This window comes from Lampris incognitus, chromosome 18 (genome assembly GCF_029633865.1).
Source record: "Lampris incognitus isolate fLamInc1 chromosome 18, fLamInc1.hap2, whole genome shotgun sequence".
NCBI lineage: Eukaryota > Metazoa > Chordata > Actinopteri > Lampriformes > Lampridae > Lampris > Lampris incognitus.
The window spans coordinates 4,248,731-4,264,769 of NC_079228.1; the positions used below are offsets into that span (position 1 = coordinate 4,248,731).

A 16,039-nucleotide genomic window follows, 5' to 3' on the forward strand; every position below is an offset into this window, starting at 1 on the left:
AACCGCTTATGCTCGCACACATGTGACTCACATCTATGATTGACTCAGATTGGGCAGCGACAAGAATATGAAACAGGAAGGGCATGCGGATCATAAATCAGATTTTCCTACCGGATTGGTCGAGGCCTACCAACGACCTCCACCGGTACTGTTGGCCAGCAGGGTGCCGGTGGAAACTATGCTACTGTTGGGCGAAGGAGAAGGAGAGGGGGAGGGCATGTGCAGAGGCAGCGGGAAAGGAGGAAGGGCAGGAGTGTGGAGATGCAAGCTGGCTGATATGATGGAGAGAAGGAAGGTAGATATACTATGTGTGCAAGAGACCGGGTGGAAGTGGAATAAGGCCAAGGGGCATTTAGGAGAGAGGGCAGTGGAGTTTTTAACTAAATTGTTTAACACAATCTTGGAAAGTGAGAGGATACATGAGGAGTGGAGAAAAAGCAAACTGGTACCAATGTTCAAGAACAAGGGCGATGTGCAGAACTGTAGCAACTACAAGGGTATAAAGTTGATCAGCCACAGCATGAAGATATGGGAAAGAGTAATAGAAGCTAGGTTAAGAGGAGAGGTGATGATCAGCGAGCAGCAGTATGGTTTCATGCTCTGAAAGAGCACCACAGATGTGATGTTTACTTTAGGAATGATGATGGAGAAGTGTGGAGAAGGTCAGAAATAGTTGCATTGTGTCTTTGTTGCTTTAGAGAAAGCATATGACAGGGTCCCAAGAGAGGAGGTGTGGTATTGTGCAAGAAAGTCGGGAGTGGTGGAGAAGAATGTAGGAGTGGTGCAGGGTATGTATGAGGGAGGTGTGACAATGGTGAGGTGTGTGGTTGGAATGACAGATGGGATCAAGGTGGAGGTGGGATTACATCAAGGATCGGCTCAGGACATTTTCTTGTTTGCAATGGTGATGGACAGGTTGACGGACGAGATCAGGCAGGCGTCTTCATGGACTATGATGTTCATGGATGACATTGTGATCTATAGCGAGAGTAGGGTGCAGGTTGAGGGGAGCCTGGAGAGGTGGAGGTATGCACTGGAGAAGAGAAATGAAAGTCAGTAGAAGGAAGACAGAATACCTATGCGTGAATGAGAGGGAGGACAGTGGAATGGTGAGGATGAAAGGAGTAGAGTTGATGAAGGCTTATGAGTGTAAATACTTGGGGTCAACCGTTTAAAGTAAAGCGGAGTGCAGAAGAGAGGTGCAGAAGAGAGGGCAGAGAAGAGTGTCAGGGGTAATTTGTGACAGAAGGGTACCAGCAGGAGGTAAAGGGAAGGTTTACAAGATAGTACTGAGACCAGCTATGTTATATGGTTTGGAGACATTGGCACTGATGAAAAAACAGGGGGTGGAGCTGGAGGTGGCAGAGTTGAAGATGTTGAAGATATTCACTGGGAGTGTCAAAGAAGGACAGGATTAGGAACAAGTTTATTAAGAGGAACAACACAGGTTGGACGGTTTGGAGACAAAGCAAGAGGATCACGTTATCCCCCCGAAGAGGCGCTCCTCGGGGGCGTTAGTGCAGCGACCAGGACACATACCCACATCCGGCTTCCCATCCGCAGACTCGGCCAAGTATAGAGACACCCAAACAAGCCGGAGGCAACACACGGATTTGAACCGGTGATCCGTATTGGTAGGCAACGGAATAGACCGCTACGCTACCCGGACACCCCTGCCACTGTCAAATTTAACTTAATTTCTATGAAACCTAGCGACATGGGAGACAGAGCGATTCGGCGTTATGGTAGGGGTGGTGACCTCTAGAAAGTTCAGAAATGCTGAACTTTTGGGTGATGGGGGCATTATATTTTGGGTGATGGGGAAGCATATTTTGAGTGATAGGGGCAGCATATTTTGGGTGATGGGGCAGCATATTGCCTGGCAATAGCCCATCAGATTCAAGCATTTCACTTCTTACCTACAACGCTGAAACAACATACCAATTTTGCTCCCCAATTCCTATAATTCCAGGTGAAACAAAAACGGCCATACAGCTCATCAGTAGAGTCTGTGGACTCCCTGGTTCATACAATGTTCAGCGACGGACTATCACAATTAAAAAAAGAAGGAGGTGATTTGAGCAATAAATGCATTTGTATATTACATATGAAAAGATGAATTACATATTTAGCCACTAGGTGAGATGTTGTCAGTACATCAGAGCTGCTTGTAGGAAGGGAAACAACACAGCAGGTACGCCCTCAAGACAGATTATAAAAGGAGGGGAAACAACACAGGGGGTACACCCTCAAGACACATTATAAAAGAAGGAGGGGAAACAACACAGGGGGTACGTCCTCAAGATACATTATAAAAGAAGGAGGGGAAACAACACAGGGGGTACACCCTCAAGACACATTATATAAGAAGGAGGGGAAACAGCACAGGGGGTACACCCTCAAGACACATTATAAAAGAAGGAGGGGAAACAACACAGGGGGTACGTCCTCAAGATACACTATAAAAGAAGGAGGGGAAACAACACAGGGGGTACACCCTCAAGACACATTATATAAGAAGGAGGGGAAACAGCACAGGGGGTACACCCTCAAGACACATTATAAAAGAAGGAGGGGAAACAACACAGGGGGTACGTCCTCAAGATACATTATAAAAGAAGGAGGGGAAACAACACAGGGGGTACACCCTCAAGACACATTATAAAAGGAGGGGAAACAACACAAGGGGGTACACCCTCAAGACACATTATAAAAGAAGGAGGAGAAACAACACAGGGGGTACACCCTCAAGACACAGGGGAAACAACACAGGGGGTACACCCTCAAGACACATTATAAAAGAAGGAGGGGAAACAACACAGGGGGTACAATCTCAAGACACATTATAAAAGGAGGGGAAACAACACAAGGGGGTACACCCTCAAGACACATTATAAAAGAAGGAGGGGAAACAACACAAGGGGGTACACCCTCTAGACACATTATAAAAGAAGGAGGGGAAACAACACAGGGGGTACACCCTCAAGACACATTATAAAAGAAGGAGGGGAAACAACACAGGGGGTACGTCCTCAAGATACATTATAAAAGAAGGAGGGGAAACAGCACAGGGGGTACACCCTCAAGACACAGGGGAAACAACACAGGGGGTACACCCTCAAGACACATTATAAAAGAAGGAGGGGAAACAACACAGGGGGTACACCCTCAAGACACATTATATAAGAAGGAGGGGAAACAGCACAGGGGGTACACCCTCAAGACACATTATAAAAGAAGGAGGGGAAACAGCACAGGGGGTACACCCTCAAGACACAGGGGAAACAACACAGGGGGTACACCCTCAAGACACATTATAAAAGAAGGAGGGGAAACAACACAGAGGGTACACCCTCAAGACACATTATATAAGAAGGAGGGGAAACAGCACAGGGGGTACACCCTCAAGACACATTATAAAAGAAGGAGGGGAAACAACACAGGGGGTACACCCTCAAGACACATTATATAAGAAGGAGGGGAAACAGCACAGGGGGTACACCCTCAAGACACATTATAAAAGAAGGAGGGGAAACAACACAGGGGGTACACCCTCAAGACACATTATATAAGAAGGAGGGGAAACAGCACAGGGGGTACACCCTCGAGACACATTATAAAAGAAGGCTGGTACGATTTAGCAAGTCTATTTGTAAATCTATCATCATCAATCACGCCACTGCTAACACTCGCCACACTGCCAGAGCTGCCAGGCCACCATGCCGTTGGGACTGGGTCTGGCTTGTGGGCTTACCTTGGCCTGGTGTAGGTCCACTCCGTACATGGAAAGCTTTTTGGCATTCTCCAGGAACATCATGTCTGCCTGGGCCGGGCTCATCGACCTGCAAGCATCATGTCATGTGTGAAACTAAGCGTGTTGTGTGGGTGAGCAACAGACACACAAAGATAAAGTGTACAGGGGGACCCCTGCTGTGTAATCCCCCTAGTTCTGCTACACAAAACCAGAGTTATCACCTGTACGTGTGGTGCAGCTCCATCATCTTCTCCTCCAGCTCCTTTGACTGGCCCTGAGCCAGCTTCAGGTCCTTTGCATAGTCTGTCCCATGCACGTCAGGGTCATACTCACCCAGGTCTGACTGTAAGGCGTAGGAGCCCAGGAGGGTCAAGGTGACAAAGGAGCAGGGCAAACGGCCTATCAGGATGTCTTTGCGCAGCTGAAGACACAGGTAATACCTGCCGTACACAAAGGGGGGAAAAATATTTTCCCAAAGAAAAAAACATTCCTTTAAAAAATCCTTAATTTAAAATTAATTAGAAATTAATTCATGTAAATGTACATTTAAATTAATTCATTTAATTAGTTTAAAATTAATTTAAATTTAATTTTAAAAAAACATGTCCTTTAAAGTGGTACGCAGTACTGACACAGAGATTTACTGTTTCAGTGGCTACTGGTAAAGATGTAACAGAACCGGGTCAGTACCTTGTGATGTCCTCAGACAGCTGAGCTGGGTCAGGTGGATAGAATTTGACATTAAATGTGAAATTATAGTTGGTCCCTGGAAAAACAATTACAGACATGCAAAAAAGAATTCATTTTTAAACATCACACAAGACAGAACAGAGTGGAACATGGGTTTGGGTGGCGGGACCGACTCACCTTGCACCTGCCTACGGATCTCCTTGGTGAGGTCCATCCAAATCTGAGGAGTGAAACGAGAGAACATGAGTGTGAGACTGGAGAGCTGTGTGTTCCCTGTCAAAGCCACAATCTATTGTGAGCAGGCTGCACTTGACATGAAGAAGAAGAACACGCACAATGTAAAGTTCTATGGCATAGTCTCGCTCGTATGGTCGACACCTGACCTGTCCTGTCCCGTGGACTGATCACTGCATCACGTGTTTGACTTGCTCGGTGTGTGTGTGTGTGTGTGTGTGTGTGTGTGTGTGTGTGTGTGTGTGTGTGTGTGTGTGTGTGTGTGTGTGTGTTCAAAGGAATATTCAATCCTCTAAATTCCTAATCTCATTGGGCATCATTAACCAGCAGTTTATTAATACTTTTTTCACAAATCACACTTATATCCCCAATTGTACTTGGCCAATCACTCCACTCTCCCGAGCCGTCCCGGTCGCTGCTCCACCCCCTCTGCTGATCCAGGAGGGCTGCAGACTACCACGTCTCCTCCCACACATGTGGAGTCACCAGCCGCTTCTTTTCACCTGACAGTGAGGAGTTTCACCAGGGGGACATAGCGCGTGGGAGGATCACACTATTCCCCCCAGTTCCCCGTCCCCCCCGAACAGGTGCCCCAACCGACCAGGGGAGGCGCTAGTGCAACGACCAGGACACATACCCACATCCGGCTTCCCGCCCGCAGACACAGCCAATTGTGTCTGTAGGGACGCCCGACCAAGCTGGAGGTAACACGGGGATTCAAACCGACGATCCCTGTGTTGGTATGCAACGGATAGACCGCTAAGCCCCGCCCCCCGCCCCCAACAAATCACACTTATAAAAGAAGTGCAGTACTCATTAGTTTAGTTTTTGTGAGTCCGGTTTGTTCAGCCCGCAGTAACTTCACCTGTAGTGACATGTAAATCTGTTGGCCATTAACTTCACCTGTAGTGACATGTAAATCTGTTGGTCATTAACTTCACCTGTAATGACATGTAAATCTGTTGGTCTTTAACTTCACCTGTAGTGGAATGTAAATCTGTTGGCCATTAACTTCACCTGTAATGACATGTAAATCTGTTGGTCATTAACTTCACCTGTAGTGGAATGTAAATCTGTTGGCCATTAACTTCACCTGTAGTGACATGTAAATCTGTTGGTCATTAACTTCACCTGTAGTGGAATGTAAATCTGTTGGCCATTAACTTCACCTGTAATGACATGTAAATCTGTTGGTCTTTAACTTCACCTGTAGTGGAATGTAAATCTGTTGGCCATTAACTTCACCTGTAGTGACATGTAAATCTGTTGGCCATTAACTTCACCTATCCAAAGGAACTGAATCAAGTGCAACTGGACTGGGTATATATCCGTGAAGACGTTTCGCCTCTCATCCAAGAGGCTTCATCAGTTCGTGCCTTTCTGACTAGACCAAGCTAGACTGACTGGCTGGTGATGAGACTCAGAATTTATCCTCTTTGGAGTCGTTATCAGAGCTATTGATGTCCATGGCTCTTTGTGTCCCGATGTTTAGCAACGCCCGTCGTTATCAGAGCTATTGATGTGTATGGCTCTTTGTGATCCGATGTTAAGCAGCGACAGTCGCTGGGGGTGTTAAGTTTCGACTTCGTTGGTGCTCCATTCAGTGGTCATGAGAGTCGTTGGAGCCGTTAGTAACCTGCTGTTGTTCTTGGAGGCTAAGCTTCTTGAGTCTCCTGGGTAGAGATGAAAGGACGGCATTGTAAGTGGGACATAGGTGGTGTCACAGACCTCCTCTGTTGAGGGATGGTTTTGCAGTTTCACATAGATGGCTTCCTTCACCCCTCTTTCAAACCATCGATCTTCTCTGTCCAAAATGTGTACGTTGCTGTCCTCAAAGGAGTGTGTCTTCTCCTTTAGGTTTAGATAAACTGCTGAGTCTTGTCCTGAGGAGTTTGGCCTTCTGTGTTGGGCCATCTGTTTGTGTAGTGGTTGTTTGGTTTCTCCTATGTATAGGTCAGTGCAATCCTCATTGCATTGTACGGCATACACCAGATTGCTTTTCCGGGTGTGTGGTACACGGTCTTTGGGATGAACCAGTCTTTGTCGGAGTGTGTTGCTGGGTTTGAAGTATACCGGGAGGTGGTGTTTGTTGAAAATTCTCCTGAGTTTCTCAGAGACCCCAGAAACATACAGGATGACTATGCTATTCCTTCTGTTCCTTTTCTCCTCATTGCTCACCCGGTTGGTCTTTCTGGAACGTGTTACAATTTTCACAAAGGTCCAACTGGGGTAGCCGCAGGTTTTTAAAGCTCCCCTCAGGTGTTTGTGTTCTTCTCGTTGGGCCTAAGTGCTGCTGTGCACATTGTCAGCTCTGTGTTGCAGAGTTCTGATGACACTCAGTTTGTGTTCCAGAGGGTGGTGTAAGTCGAAAGGTAGATATTGGTCTGTGTGAGTAGGTTTCCTGTAAACCCCAATGTGGAGGCTCCTGTCTTCCCCAATGTGGATGTCACAGTCCAATAAGGGCAAACTGTTGTTCTTTACGTCTTCCCTTGTGAACTTAATGTTCTTGTCCACTGAGTTGATGTGTTTGGTAAACGCATGTACCTCTTGTGTTTGGAATTTGACCCATGTGTCGTCCACATATCTGAACCAGTGGCTCGGAGGTGTTCCTCTGAAGGAGTTCAGGGCCCTGTGGTCTACCTCTTCCATATATAAGTTGGCCACAATGGGAGATACTGGTGAGCCCATTGCACAGCCGTGTTTCTGTCTGTAAAACTGACCCCTGAATTGGAAATATGTAGTGTCCAGGCAAAGGTCCAGTAGTTGGCAAATCAGGTCTGGGCTGAGGTTGGTCCTATCGTGGAGGGTGTCGTGCCGTAGCAAACGTTGCCTCACAGTTTCCAAAGCCTCCATGGTTGGGATGCAGGTGTAGATAAACTGCCAAGTCTTGTCCTGAGGAGTTTGGCCTTCTGTGTTGGGCCATCCGTTTGTGTAATGGTTGTTTGGTTTCTCCTATGTATAGGTCAATGAAATCCTCATTGTATTGTACAGCATACAACAGATTGCTTTTTTGGGTGTGTGGTACATGGTCTTTGGGATGAACCAGTCTTTGTCGGAGTGTGCTGCTGGGTTTGAAGTATACCGGGATGCGGTGTTTGTTAAAAATTCTCCTAAGTTTCTTGGAGACCCCAGAAACATACGGCATGACTCTGTTATTCCTTCTGTTCCTTTTCTCCTCATCGCTCACCTGGTTGGTCTTTCTGGAACGTGTTGCAGTTTTCACAAAGGTCCAACTGGGGTAGCTGCAGGTTTTTAAAGCTCCCCTCAGGTGTTTGTGTTCTTCCCGTTGGGCCTGAGTGCTGCTGGGTGCATTGTCCGCTCTGTGTTGCAGAGTTCTGATGATACCCAGTTTGTGTTCCAGAGGGTTTATCTACACCTAAAGGAGAAGACACACTCCTTCGAGGACAGCAAAGTACACATTTTGGACAGGGAAGATAGATGGTTTGAAAGAGGGGTCAAGGAAGCCATCTATGCGAAACTGGAAAAACCATACCTCTAAAGAGGAGGAGGTCTGCGACACCACCTATCTCCCACTTACAATGCCGTCCTCTACCTAGGAGACTCAAGAAGCTTAGCCTCCAAGAACAACAGTTGGTCACTAACGGCTCCAACGACTCATGACCACTGAATGGAGCACCAACGAAGTCGAAACTAACACCCCCAACGACCGTCGCTGCTTAACATCGGATCACAAAGAGCCATACACATCAATAGCCCTGATAACAATGGGCGTGGCTAAACATCGCAACAGAAAAGAGCCACGCATATCAATACCTCTGATAATGACGGGCGTTGCTAAACATCGGAACACAAAGAGCCATGGACATCATTAGCTCTGATAACGACTCCAAAGAGGATAAATATCTGAGTTTCATCACCAGCCAGTCAGTCTAGCTTGGTCTAGTCAGAAAGGCACGAACTGAGGAAGCCTCTTGGATGAGAGGCGAAACGTCTTCATGGATATATACCAAGTCCAGTTGCACTTGATTCAATTCCTTTGGATAACCATGACCTGGATGAATGAGAACATTCACAGACATTAACCTCACCTGTAATGACATGTAAATCTGTTGGCCATTAACTTCACCTGTAGTGACATGTAAATCTGATGGCCATTAACTTCACCTGTAGTTACATGTAAATCTGTTGGTCATTAACTTCACCTGTAGTGACATGTAAATCTGTTTGTCATTAACTTCACCTGTAGTGACATGCAAATCTGTTGGTCATTAACTTCACCAGCGGTAGCATGTAAATCTGTTGGCCATTAACTTCACCTGTAGTGACATGTAAATCTGTTGGTCACTAACTTCACCAGTGGTGGCATGTAAATCTGTTGATTATATCAGTTTGTTTTTTGAGTTTAAATGGAGGCTTTCCATCATAAATAAGGATATTTCATGTGTTAAGTAGGGCTATACTACTTGGGGTTTGAACTGGATACCTGAATTTAATCAGATGTTTCATAGTCCATGACTTGTCAAAGGTTCAGTATTTCCTTCTTGAAAATGAGAATGTATCATGACAGCCAAATAATCAAGATATGGACAAACTGTCAGACTGGAAAAGGGGCAAAGGTGTTGGGGTGAGCAGGGTGTCTCTGAGTTAGCCTAATTAGCTAAGACAGGTTAGAATACGGCTGCACCCCCTCGGGACAGATCTCAAGGCGGCAGGGATGCAGAGCTGCATAGCTCTCTCCCACTGAAAGACTTTTATTGGACATTTACCAGGACAAGGAAGCATGACCACATCACTCCTGTGCTGGCCTCCCTACACTGGCTTCCTGTTATATGTTGTACTGATTTTAAAATTGTATTGCTCACTTTTAACGCTTTAAATGGTTTTCTCCTACATGCATTTCTGGTTTATTGACCTGGTATACACCCCGTCGACCATTAACACCTACAGATGGAGCCCTGCTAGTTCTTCCAGGTTTCGGTTTGTCACAAAGGTTATCGGGCTTTTGCTTTTAGAGCCCCCATACTATGGACCTCTCTTCCTGTTGAGCTAAGACAAACCAAGTCTCTAGCGTCTTTTACATCTCGTCTTAAAACTTTTGTTTTTCTGAAAGCTTTTACAAATGTTTGATATTTGTTTTTATATTTATTCATACTGTTTTTATTTTTACTCTTACTTATTTAGGCATTACTTACTCTGGCAGTTTTTTAACCTATTGTATTTGTGTTTTAAATAAATGGGCAGCTGAACCCTCATTAAAATCTCTGTCCGTGTCTTTGCATTGGGGAGCCTTGGCTGTGGCTGAGGTGCCCTATACCTCCACCTCCAAATAACCCCCATCTACCCAGTTTATTAAGGACACCACTCCGTTCTCCTATCAGAACTGTAGGTGTCCTTATTTCCCTTACATGGGAATGTATGGGTGTTACTTATATAGGAATGTATAGGTTTTATTTGTATGGGAATGTATGGGTGTTACTTATATGGGAATGTATGGGTGTTACTTACATGGGAATGGATGGCTGTTACTTATAAAGGAATGTATGGGTGCTACTTATATGGGAATGTATGGGTGTTACTTATACAGGAAAGTATAGGTTTCATTTTTATGGGAAAGTATGGGTGTTACTTATATGGGAAAGTATGGCTGTTAATTATATGGGAATGTATGGATGCTACTTACATGTGGAATGCATGGATGCTACTTATATGGGAATGTATGTCTGTTACTAATTATGGGAATTTATGGGTGTTATTTTTATGGGAATGTATGGGTGTTACTTATATAGGAATGTATAGGTTTTATTTGTATGGGAATGTATGGGTGTTACTTATATGGGAATGTATGGGTGTTACTTACATGGGAATGGATGGCTGTTACTTATTAAGGAACGTATAGGTTTATTTGTATGGGAAAGTATGGGTGTTACTTATATGGGAAAGTATGGCTGTTAATTATATGGGAATGAATGGATGCTACTTACATCTGGAATGCATGGATGCTACGTATATGGGAATGTATGTCTGTTACTAATTATGGGAATTTATGGGTGTTAATTACATGGGAATGTATGGCTGTTACTTACATGGGAATGTGTGGGTGTAATTTATATGGGAATGCATGGCTGTTACTTACATGGGAAGGTATGGGTGTTACTTACATGGGAATGTATGGGTGTTACTTATATGGGAATGTATGGCTGTTACTTATAAGGGAATGTATGGATGTTACTTATATGGGATTGTATGAGTGTTACATTTATATCGGAATGTATGGGTGTTACTTATATAGGGATGTATGGCGGTTACTGATATGGTATGTTATGGGTGTTATTTGTATGAGAATGTATGGGTGTTACTTATATGGGAATGTATGGGTGTTATTTACGTTGAAATGTATGAGTGTTACTTACATGGGACTGTGTGGGTGTAACTTATATGGGAATGTATGGCTGTTACTTACATGGGAATGTATGGGTGTTACATGGGAATGTATGGGTGTTATTTATATTGGAATGTATGGGTGTTATTATATGGGAATGTATGACTGTTACTTACATATGGGAATGTATGGGTGTTACTTTTATGGGAATGTATGTGTGTTACTTATATGGGATTGTATGGGTGTTACACATATATGGGAATGTATGGGTGTTGCTGTTATGGGAATGTATGGGTGTTACTTACATAGGGAATGCATGGATGTTACTTATATGGGAATGTATGGCTGTTACTGATATGGGAATATATGGCTGTTACTTATATGGGAATGTATGGGTGTTACATAAATGTGAATGCATGGCTGTTACTTATATGGGAATGTATGGGTGTTACTTATATGGGAATGTATTGCTGTTACTTACGTGGGAATGTTTGAGTGTTACTTATATGGGAATGTATGGGTGTTACTCACATGTGGAATGCATGTGTGTTACTTATATGGTAAATAAATGGCTGTTACTTATATGGGAATAAATGGATGTTATTTACATAGGAATGTATGGGTGTTACTTATATGGGAATGTATGGCTGTTAATTATATGGGAATGTATGGGTGTTACATAAATGTGAATGCATGGCTGTTACTTATATGGGAATGTATGGGTGTTACTTATATGGGAATGTATGGCAGTAAATTATATGGGAATGTATGGGTGTTACTTACATAGGAATGTATGGGTGTTACTTATATGGGAATGTATGGGTGTTACTTACATGGGAATGTATGGGTGTTACTTACGTGGTAATGTATGGGTGTTACTTACGTGGGAATGTATGAGTATTACTTACATAGGAATGTATGTCTGTTACTTACATGGTGAATGCATGGGTGTTATATATATGGGAATGTATGGGTGTTACTTATATGGGAATGTATGGGTGTTACTTATATGGGAATGTATGGGTGTCACTTACATGGGAATGTATGGCTCTTACTTATATGGGAATGTATGGGTGTTACTTATATTGGATTGTATGGGTGTTATATCGGAATGTATGGGTGTTACTTACATGGGAATGTATGGCGGTTACTGATATGGGATGTTATGGGTGTTATTTGTATGGGGATGTATGGGTCTTACTTACATGAGGAATGCATGGGTGTTACTTATATGGGAATGTGTGGCTGTTACTTATATGGTAATGTATGTGTTACTTACATGGGGATGCATGGCTGTTACTTATATGGGAATGTACGGGTGTTATTTACTTGGGAAATGCATGTGTTTTACTTATATGGGATTGTATGGCTGTTACTTATATGGGAATGTATGGGTGTTACTTACATGGGAATGCATGGCTGTTACTTATATGGGAATGTATGGCTGTTATTTATATGGGAATGTATGGGTGTTACTTACATGGGAATGTATGGCTGTTACTTACATGGGAATGTATGGTTGTTACTTATATGGGAATGTATGGATGTTACTTATATGGGATTGTATGGGTGTTACATTTATATCAGAATGGATGGGTGTTACTTATATAGGAATGTATGGCGGTTACTGATATGGGATGTTATGGATGTTATTTGTATGGGAATGTATGGGTGTTACTTATATGGGAATCTATGGGTGTTATTTACGTTGGAATGTATGGGTGTTATATATATTGGAATGTATGGGTGTTACTTATATGGGAATGTATGAGTGTTACTTACATATGGGAATGTATGGGTGTTACTTATATGGGAATGTACGTGTGTCACTTATATGTGAATATATGGGTGTTACTTATATGGGAAAGTATGGCTGTTACTTATATGGGAATGCATGGGTGTTACTTATTTGGGATTGTATGGGTGTTACACTTATATGGGAATATATGGGTGTTGCTGTTATGGGAATGTATGGGTGTTACATTTATATCGGAATGTATGGGTGTTACTTATATAGGAATGTATGGCGGTTACTGATATGGGATGTTATGGGTGTTATTTGTATTGGAATGTATGGGTGTTACTTATATGGGAATGTATAGATGTTACTTACATGGTACTGTGTGGGTATTACTTATATGGGAATGTATATCTGTTACTTACATGGGGAATGTATGGGTGTTACTTATATGGGAATGTATGGGTCTTACTTACATGGGGAATGCATGGGTGTTACTTACATGGGAATGTATGGGTGTTATTTATATGGGAATGTATGTGTGTTACTTACATGGGAATGCATGGCTGTTACTCATATGGGAATGTATGGGTGTTATTTATATGTGAATGTATGTGTGTTACTTATATGGGAATGTATGAGTGTTACTTACATGGGAATGTATGGGTGTTACTTATATGGGAATGTATGGGTGTTACTTATATGGGATTGTATGTGTGATACATTTATATTGGAATGTATGGGTGTTACTTATATAGGAATATATAGATGTTACTTACATGGGACTGTGTGGGTATTACTTATATGGGAATTTATATCTGTTACTGACATGGGAATGTATGGCTGTTACTTATATGGGAATGTTTGGCTGTTACTTATATCTGAATTTATGGGTGTTACTTATGGTTACCCAAGACTACATGCCAACACGTTCTAGGTAGAAAGGATTGGTATTCATGAGCATATAATTATTCAAATAAAATCCATGCTCCTGAATGTTTTGTAAAAGATTACTGTGATTATGTGTAGCAGAAAACATATACTCGTTTTTACTAAGTGCTTAATAAATTGGGCCTATCGTGTGTAACATGGTGCTGTGTTGTTTTATTTTACTAACATACGTATCTATAACGCATGTTAGCAAAATATGCCTATATCGGTACCGTAATTACAGTAATGAAGCAGTTGGTGAGATACAGTGGATATAAAAAGTCTACACACCCCTTTTTAAAATGGCAGCAGGTTTTGTGTTGTAAAAAAAATGAAACCAAGATAAATCCTGCCAGTTGTCCATGTACTGCTCCCTCAATGTTGTAAACTTCCCAGAAGTGTTGGAACAAAGATGAACAGCAAGCCAAACTCGAAGTCAGGGGAATTTAATGACGTCTTGCCATTAGCTATAGTGAAACGACGATGACGACGACGACGACGACGACGACGACGAGTGAAACTGTAGAGAAGAAAATAAAATACAATTTTGAGCACCTACGCTAAATATAAAAATATACATAGGTGTAAAATATATGCATATAGATATACCGTTATCTATCAAAAGTAACCTGAATTACAGTAAGACTGTATAAAATCTCTATGGCTAACTAGCTAAAACATCTATTCCTACATATATTTACCTAATATCTGTAGCTAACGCAAAACTATCATAGTAATAACCAGTATTGCTAACACAATGCAACTCAATAATGTAGCTAACACATCCAAATGAATAGCTAGCACACAATACAGCTTAGCTTATAGATCCCGTTTTTTCCTAAGCTAACAAAACTACCCTATGAAATATTCAAACTACACAATATACACCTACAAACGTTACCAAAGATGTACACTATTATTTAGACTTACAGTCATTGCTTTCTGATGGCATTAAACAGAATGATGAGCGAAGATTGAGACATGCAACAACTTTTTCTACTTTCTTTACTGTAACTACACTTCCTGTTTCATTCTTCTTCTTCTTCTGCCGGTGGCGCTAAATCACATCAAAACAATAGCATGCAGCCACCCAGTGGTTGAAGTGGTATTACATCAAAATAAACACTGCGCAGGCAGAACAGTCCACCTTTAACATGAAATTCAAACTGAAAACTTTTCGTAAAAATAGATAAAAATAAAACACTTACAATAACCTGGATGCATAAGTGTGCACACACCTAAACTATTACTTAGACTTAGACTTAGACTTAAACTGCTTTTATGTGTCATTGCCTCATATGCATGTCTCATTCATACAGGGAATGAGATTACATCTCACAAGGACCTCAGTGCCACATAAAAACAAATAACACACAATAAATATTAAAAACAAAAAGTGCATTAAAAACAAGAATTACTTCACAGACCTACACATCACAAGCACACCTGACACGGACATTGACTGAGAAGGTCAAAAAGTAATTTTATGGAAGGTCTAAGAGGAATGAAACTGTTACATAGTCTGGTGGAGGCAGCACGGATGCTGCCTCCACCTCCTGCCATAGGGTAGGAGGGTGGAGAGGATGTGGGAAGTGTTGTTGGGGTTCTTCACGATGCTGAGAGCCTTCTGGGTGCACCGTGCATCAAAGATGGCCTGGATGGATAGGAGAGCAGTTCCTATGATCTTTCCAGTTGTCTTCACTTTCTGCTGTAGGAATTTGCGGTCAGTGACCGTGCAGTTCCCGACCACAACTTTACTTTATTTATTTTATCTTTTAATTTTGTTCGTTACTTTATTGGAGCACATTTTCATTATATTGCACAGTCTTTTTGGGTAAGAGTCTATCAGCTTGAACATCTTGATTTGGCATTATCTTCCCAGTCTTCCTTGCAAAAACTTTCTGGATCCATCAAATCACAAGGGCATCTCTTGTGCACAGCCCACAGATCCTCAACTGGATTCAGGGCTGGGCCACTCGAACACGCTGGTCTTCTTCTGTTGATGCCATTCCTTTGTTGATTTAGATATATGCTTTGGGTCGTCAAGGTGTTCAACCAGGCTTGTCAGCTCTTGACGGCCTGACCGGTAATGAACCAGCGCTGACAAGCCTGGTTGAACACCTTGACAAGACATTAAAAGCGACCAGAGCCGAAACAACCAAACTAATGACTAATGATACCATTACCAGTATCATTCAGGTCAATGGTCAGACTTTCTCGACAGTCAACAAATACAAATATCTTGGGGCCATCGTCACAGATGAAGGGTCCAAACTGGAAGTCATTTCCCCCATTGCACAAGCGACTGCAGCACTCACAAGGTTAAAACCAATCAGGAAACACAACAACTTTA

At 42.6% G+C, this 16,039-nt stretch overlaps 1 protein-coding gene across 1 annotated transcript in view; it reads right to left on the minus strand.

The window, feature by feature from the left end:
- Positions 1-16,039, minus strand: part of epb41a (erythrocyte membrane protein band 4.1a) — a 116,325-nt gene that overhangs the window by 71,588 nt on the left and 28,698 nt on the right. Inside the window, exons 5-8 of the mRNA XM_056298962.1 lie at positions 4,622-4,664; positions 4,445-4,520; positions 3,976-4,194; positions 3,755-3,842 (exon numbers count right to left, since the gene is read on the minus strand). Of these exons, the coding sequence (XP_056154937.1) occupies positions 3,755-3,842; positions 3,976-4,194; positions 4,445-4,520; positions 4,622-4,664 (426 nt within the window). The remainder of the gene's footprint in view (positions 1-3,754; positions 3,843-3,975; positions 4,195-4,444; positions 4,521-4,621; positions 4,665-16,039) is intronic.